The 7,674-nt window shown below is 47.7% G+C and overlaps 1 protein-coding gene across 3 annotated transcripts in view; it reads right to left on the bottom strand.

Moving 5' to 3' along the window:
* The window catches only part of Tsen2 (tRNA splicing endonuclease subunit 2), a 46,016-nt gene extending 40,874 nt beyond the window's left edge, over positions 1-5,142 (bottom strand). For 2 of the 3 annotated variants that reach the window (XR_003847268.1, XM_008854904.3), the window contains exons 1-3: positions 5,048-5,142; positions 2,597-2,891; positions 1,143-1,224 (exon numbers count right to left, since the gene is read on the bottom strand). Coding sequence is in view for 2 of the 3 variants with exons in the window: in XM_008854904.3 (XP_008853126.1) it covers positions 1,143-1,224; positions 2,597-2,785 (271 nt within the window). In the remaining variant the exon portion in view is untranslated. Of the gene's footprint in view, positions 1-1,142; positions 1,225-2,596; positions 2,892-4,852; positions 4,990-5,047 lie in introns of those variants that run through there. The other variant, XM_017794820.2, reaches the window with a different exon arrangement.
* Between the last annotated feature and the right edge of the window lie 2,532 nt (positions 5,143-7,674).

Here is a 7,674-nt window from a genome sequence, read left to right as displayed (position 1 = left end):
CCACCAGATGGACTTGAACCAGTGTCCAGTCTACAAAGAGGAAGGTCAGCAAAGAGGAATCACTTCCTCCATGCTCCCAAGCAAAGGCAACCATGGTTGAGCAGGACCTTTGACTTATCTTCACATAGGTGGAACTGGTAAAAGAAAGGAGCCAGGGGCTCCTCCCAAGCCCATGTGACCCCTGAGGAACAGATCCTCAAACGATCTTAAGAGTAAAAATAAATTGGTTTATCTGGGCCAACTGTATGGCCTTTTGTTTGTTTTTTAAGACCAGGTCTCTAGCTTGCGCTTCTCTTGTCCCAGCCCTACTTGCTGTGATCACAGGCACAAGCCATCACATTCAGCTTTAAAAAAATTCTTTCATGTTTTAACCTCCTAGCATTGTTTCTTTCCTTTTCTTCTATAAACCCAGGCTGTCCTTGAACTCAGAGATCTCCTAGCCTCTGCCTCCTGAGTGTTGGGATCACAGGCGTGGGCCACCACACCCAGTCTCCTCCTGGTATTATTTAAGTAATTATCAGGACAGCACTTTAGGAGTTGTTCTCTCTTTCCCCATGTGCTTTCCAGGGACTGAACTCAGGGCTTAGGCCATCTCACCAGCTCCACATTAGATGTCTTAACAAATATGTCAATGTCATGGTTACTGTTGTAAATTCTTTCTGCAAATAAAACACAAAGCTTACTTTGGCAGTACATAGGTGGGCAGGTCCTTAATTTCCAGAACTTCCCCCCCACACAGCACTCTGGTAGGCAAAGCTCAACAAGAAGAAAGTCTAAATAACATTTTTCCCCGTTTTTGAGGTGCCAGGGATTGAAACCAGGACCCTGTACCTATAAGACTTCTGTTAATTCAGCCATAAAGATCTCTTGCTTGGCATGGTGGCATACGCCTGCAAGCCCAGTACCTGGGAGGTTAGAGTGGGAGTCCTGAGTTCCAGGCAAGCCTGGGCTGTGTAGTGAGCCATTGTCAAAAACAAAAGTAAAGCAAAACAACAAAAACAAAGAACCATTTTGCTTTGATGAAAATTCTTAGCTGCTTTTTGGGGCAGTAGAATCTAGAACTTTACCATCTAACTATGAAGTATAAAATCACAAATGAAAGAGAATGATGCTGTGCCACAACTGAACAGCACGCACACTACCTTTCCATTTTGCAGCCAGCTTGGGATCGGAGATGGAGAAGTTTGGACGGCTTCTTGAAAGAATACCTTTTCCAAAGTAACCCTTCCAAGAAGAGAGAAAACACAGTCAGGTGATGATTAGAAGGTGCTCAGCTGCAGCAGAACAGAACTCTATTTAACAGCAGATCATCCATGCTGTAGTGCTTCATGTTTCCTCTGCTTCGCCAATGATCATGCATTTACATCTCTGAGTGTGTTATGTTTGATGTTGCATGTGCATGTGTGCCAGTGATGGATGCTGGGTATCGTGTGACACCCTTTATTTTTTATTTTTGGTCTTTTTGAGTCAGGGTCTCCCTGTAGCTCCAGCTAGCTTGGAACTCAGTATGTAGACCAGGCTAGCCTCAAACTCACAGAGATCTGCCTGCCTCTGCCTACCAAGTGCTGGGATTAAAGGTGTGCGCCACCACGCCAGGCTCACCACCTTTTATTCTGAGATAAGGTATCCCACTGAACCTAGAGCTTGTTGATTGGGCCAGACTGGTTGGCTAATGAGCTCCAGAGAACCACCCCCAACTCATCCAGCAGCACTGGGGTTACAATGTGTGCAACCATGCCTAGCTTTTACATGCATGCTGGGGATCTGAACCTAGGTCCTCCTGCCTGTGTGACAGGTGCTTTACCCACTGGACCACCTCCCTAGCCCCACAGCTTTTAATACACATCATTTAACTCAAAACTGATCATTTCAGCCTGACTCTGGCAAACTCAAGGAACCAGTGCAGGGATGGGAGGCAGTGCCTTCTCACTTGTGACTCAGGAAAGCAGTGTGCTTGTGAGTGGGAGCCATGGCCACTGGGCACAAAGCACATCTTGGATTATTCTCCACTTCAGAATGGAAGTGTTCCTCTCTTTCCCTCTGATTCCCCCAAAACACATACTTTTCCTGCTTTTGTTATAATTAAACAGAAAAAAAATCAAATTAGTAAAAATAATATTCTTTGCCTTCTGTATAGATCAAGCATTCAGAATAAAGAAAGTGTGTGACACTTAATAAAGCCTCTTGCCTCACATTACTGACTGAATGAAGACCTCAGCAATGGGCAGGAGGACCCAGTGGATTCTACTCTCACCACACTAGGGTCAAGGTCACTCTGGTGACCTCCGGGGACTTGGAAGAAGGGAACAGAAGTCAGTGGGGTGATCTTCAGTTTTCACCCATTACATTTCTGTAAATTACTTGTTAATTTTTATAATGAATACATACTGCTTTTATAACTGAAAAAGGTCAATTCCTTGGCCCTATTTCACTGTTGGAATCTGAGTCTGAGTGGGCACCCCGTGTCTAGTTTGTACCCTCACAATAGATGGCTTTGGGGCCACAGATTGAAACTGCACAGGAACTGTTGCAGATCTGTTGGGCAGTGAGGTGCCGCTCAGAGCTGAGGAAGGAACCAGAGGCCACCTGCACATACCTGCCCATACAGCTGCTCCATGTCCTCTGCGCTCCTCACTACCACATTGTTGTTAATCATTTCAGCACGGAACATTCTGAAGTCCTTCCTAGGACCTTGGTCCTGACCAAAGGGGATTGGCAGTGCAGACTCATAACTCTCATACACTCTTCTTTTCCTCTTTGGGGCATGGAAGACTGCTTCTGCCATTCTTCAGGTATAACTGGTCCCTAGACAAGGGAGGAGGATCCAGCCAGTAACCACAGGGACCAGCAGTGCGAGCTCACTTAGAATCAGGTTGGGAAAACTCTGTGGTCTGTGGGGGAAGAAGAAGAGTATTTACAGATAACTAGAAGATTTCAAATAACAAGAACATGCACAAGTGCACAAGTGGGTCACCAGGAGTAGCTCAGACCCTGGAGGCCCAAGAAGCCAGTGCTATCATTTTAACAGGAGCTGGCAGTACAGAGGTCCAGTGCCACATCCAGAGTCACAACACAAGGACTTCTGGGAAGCATCACCACAGGATTTCTGCCTTTGAAGATGACTTCTGTTCTTTACCTCAGTCCACAGAGGTAAAGAGCGCTAACAGAGCGCCTTCCAGGATCTGCCAATATTCAGAGCTGCTTGCTAAACACTGGCTCAGTCAGTTCTCATGTTAGTGTATTTTAAGTTTTTTAAAAAAATATTTATCATTATTTTTATTTTATGTGTATGCATGTACTGCTTGCATGTAGGTAAGTGCACCCGTGTTGTGCAATGCCCGAGGACAGAAGAGGCTGTTGGATCCCCTGGAACTGGAGTTACAGACAGTTGTTAGCTGCCATGTGGGTGCTGGGATTCGAACCTGGGTCTTCTGCAAGAACAGCCAATGTTCTTAACTTCGGAGCCATCTCTTCAGCCCCATGTTTGAAGTTTTCTTTTTTTTAAACATTTATTTTTAAATTATGTTATGTGTCTATATACCTGAGTACAGTGCCCACTGAGGCCAGAGAAGGGTGTTGGTTCCCCTGGAGTTGGAGTTACAGGTGGTTGTGAGGTACTTGATGTGGGTGCTGGGAGCTGAACTCAGGTCCTCTGCAAGAGTAGCATGTGCTCTTAACCACTGAGCCATCATTCCAGCCTGTTTTTGTTTTTTTTTGAGCAGGGTCTCATGTAGCCCAGGCTGGTCTTGAACTTGCCATGTAAGTGAGGATGACCATGAACGCCTCCTGGCACCACTTCGCAGTGCTGGTATTATAGGTGTGAGTCACCATGCCTGGCTCCCGGTTTTTAAAGGAAATCAGTAAGTAATAACAGGGCCACTATCATTTAAAGATCCACTATGTACCACAAAATGCGGTGGCCATGTGCAGGGACTGTAAAGCCAGATAGCCAGTGTAGTCTACACTATGTGCTGCCTTCAACAACACATACATAAAATTAGAACAGCTTTACTACTACTTAGCTGAGAAATTTTAGACAAAAGTAAAAGAACAAAACTAACCTCTACTTATAGCTAAGGCTCATGATGTGCTTAGGACAGTGCCCAGCACACAGTGAGGACCACTCATGTATCGCTGGTAATGCTTACAGAGTGAGTGCCAGCAATGCTGTTATAGCCAAGGAGACATTCTGGTTATTGAGATCTGTAAAACGTCCTGTGAACACGGCACTGGATGACCACAACCCCGGCAGCAAAGCTCAATCCTGGTCTCTTAATCATTATTTTGGTTTTTTGAGTTTCAGGTAGCCCAGGCTGTCTTCAAACTTGCTAAGTAGCTGAGGATGAGGATAACCTACTGATTCTTCTGACAGCTCCCAAATTGTTGGGGTTGCAGACGGGCACTAGCACGCTTGGTTTTATGTGGTGCTGGGAGCTGAAACTGGGGCTTTGTGCAAGCACTCTGTCAACCGAGCTACACCCTCGTGCCGGTGGTCTCTCAGTTTAAAAACAATTTTTTGGGGGTCTTTTTGAGACAGGTTCTCCCTGTAGCCCCAGCTGTCCTGGATTCACTATGTAGACCAGGCTGGCCTCGAACTCAGAGATCCGCCTGCCTCTGCCTCCCGAGTGCTGGGATTAAAGGCGCGCCACCACACCCGACTAAAAAACACATTTAAAGCTCCAGCTGCATGGCTAGCTCCTGAGCTCCGGATGCAGGGAGGAAAGATACCGCGGACAGCTCTGGTTCTCTGGGGCTATTTTAGTGCGGGCTACCAGACACAGCAGTGAAGGCTACTGCGGGGAAAAGACCGCTACCACGTGGAGCCCCGCAGGCCCGCAGCTGCAGCACCCACCGCGGCTACTATGTGGACTCCTTTCCCACCCGCGCAGCATCCACAGGCCAGGGCGCGCGGGGCCGGGGCTGCAGGACACCGTCCTGACCTGGTCCTTGGTTCTTCAGTGACAGCCCAAGGTCCCTTATGGGGACACGTATGCGCCACACCTGCCTGTCCACTCCCGTCTCCCCGCTCCCAGCATGCCAAGCTTACCTTACGAGGCCCAGCGCGCTCACTGTTACCCGGCAACGCGGGCCTGGTTGAGGTGGGTGAGGGGGTGGTGGCACTGCTGCCGTCAAGCAGCGCGGCCGCAAAAGCAGCCAGCTGCGCAGCCGCGGAGCTGACCCTCTGCTGCGTCTTGGCGCAGTGCGCCTGCGCGCAGTGTTGGGCCTCGGGTTTGCTAGCTGCTGAGTCTAATGGGGGTTGGGGTGGGACGTGCTCACCTTTCCCTCTTTAATCGTCACAACTATCCTGAAAGACCTATTTAAATTTTATCTATTATTTTTATTTTATGTGTATGAGTCTGTTTCCTGTATGTGTGTTAGTGCACCCGTGTCGTGCAGTGCCGGTGCAGGTGAGAGGAGGCCATCAGATCCCCTGGAACTGGAGTTGTTTGCCACTATGTGGGTTTTGGGATTGAATCCCGGATCCTCTGCAAGAGCAGTCAGTGCCCCTAACTGCTGAGCCATAACTCTCCTTCACGAGGTCACAGTGACTTGACTTATGAGCTGTTCCCTACCTACACTGAAAAATGGCTGGTCAGTACTTTGAGTAAAACAAGAGCTTGGGATGGTGGTGTATTAACTTTGCCTGAGGAGCCGCGCGAGAACATCTACTTTCTCCAGATAGGGCACCACTCGCTGGTGAACTAGTGAATTGATTGGGCATAAGCCCAATATAGGAGTGTGGGTGACTCCCAAACAGTTGCCTTCCTTGGCCGTACCAAGATGGGTGAGGCCTTTCCCATAACCGGCTACATGGAGTCCCCACTTCCCTTAACATCCCACCTTTCGTACACTCTAGCACACCTGGAGACCGAATGCAGCTGGGGCAGCATTACACACAGGCAGGAGTGGGGTGCAGGAGGGAGTGACGGGAATCTCAGGTGAGGGTCTAAATGACCCTATCCACTCTCTCCTATTAGGGATCATTTAACAGATTCCATCTTCTTGAGGGGCTTACCCGCAGCTGCCCTGGTTAAAATGGTAATGATTATTGTGTTCCGAAGGCAGGGTTCCACAAACAGATGGGAACTGTAAAAGTTTCTCCTGACCTTTTTGTTTTGAAGATGGCCTGGTAGGGAGTCAGGTAGATAATATCTTCCCAAAGTTGAATTGCAAGGTCTCCAGTGCACCTTCAGGTCAGAAGGGAAGGGAGCTGACAGTGCAGGGAGTAGAGAGATTTGTGGGCTGAGTAACAAGATTTAAAGCCTGAACTTTCTCTTGCTCCAAGTCTTGGCATATGCTCCGGACTCTGCCTGCACCTGTTCTCCCTTTTGCTAACTGCAGTCATTTCTGGCCATCTTTTAGACATCAGGTCAGACCTCACCTCCCTCCAGACTCCTTGCCTTCTGGCTCCAGCTTGGGTAGCAATCTCTGTCCTGCAAAGGCATGGTGCAACCTGTGTTGTCCCCAGTTCCTGGTCTTTTTGTTTTCTTCTTCACTTCCTGTATGTGCATGTGCATGTGGAGGTCAGATGTTGATGCTGTCTGTCTTCCTCAATTGTTCTCTCTCTCTCTCTCTCTCTCTCTCTCTCTCTTTTGGTCTTTTTGAGACAAGATCTCCTTGTAGCCCCAGCTGGCCTGGAACTCCCTATGGAGACCAGACTGGCCTCAATCTCACAGACATCTGCCTGCCTCTGCTTCCTGAGTGCTGGGATTAAAGGTGTGTGCCACCACACCTGGCACTGAGTTATTTTTTGAGACGTGAACTCTCATGGAACTTGGAGGTTAAGGATTTGGCTAGGCTGGCGGACCAGCAAGCCCCTGGGATTCTCCTTTCTACCTCTCCAGGATTGATCCAGGATTACAGGTATGAGCCACCACATCCAGCTTTTTATGTGGGTGCTGGGGATCCAAACTCACGTCCTCATATTTGTGAAGCAAACTCTTATTTACTGACTCCAAGCTATTGGTAAAGGAAGATCATGGTGTGGCCCTCATGGGGTGCTTTGCCTCCACAGGCTTTGACTATTTGGTTAGCGAGTTCAGCTGAAGATAAATCTAATTCTGAAAAGTTTCATGGTTAGAGTTGAAAAACTCAAGATTGACAGAATAGTGGGGTCTTTTTGGTTTTGTTATTTTTTTAATGTGTATGAGTGTATTGTATATATATATATCTGTACCTTGTGGACATGCAGTGCCCATGGAGGCCAGTAGAGGTGTTAGATTCCCTGGAACTCAACTTACAGATAATTGTGAGTTACCATGTGGTTCCTTTGTGAGAACAGTAAGTGCTCTTAACTTCTGAGCCATCTCTCCAGCCCTTTAGTCAGTTTTTCATTGATACAACCAAATACCTTAGGCTCTGGAACTTGATAAGAAAGACATTTATGGGGTTGGAGAGATGGACGAGTGGTTAACTGCCCTGTCCTCAAGAGGCTCCAGAGAAAAGGGGACAAAATGACAGATTTTCCCAAGATTTTTCTTCAATGTGACTGTAAACCATTTGTCATATTTGATACAAAAATACAATAAGCCAGGTGTGGTGACCCATGCCTGGAATTCCAGCACTAGAAGGGTGAGGCAGGAGGATCTCAAGTTTGAGGCCAGTTTGGGATACATAGTAAGACCCTGTGATACACACACACACACACACACACACACACACACACACACACAC

Source organism: Nannospalax galili, unplaced genomic scaffold, assembly GCF_000622305.1.
Source record: "Nannospalax galili isolate Female #2095 unplaced genomic scaffold, S.galili_v1.0 scaffold406, whole genome shotgun sequence".
Classification (NCBI taxonomy): Eukaryota; Metazoa; Chordata; class Mammalia; order Rodentia; family Spalacidae; genus Nannospalax; species Nannospalax galili.
The sequence above is the reverse complement of the archived record's forward strand: the minus strand, read 5'-3'. Positions and strand labels throughout refer to the sequence as shown.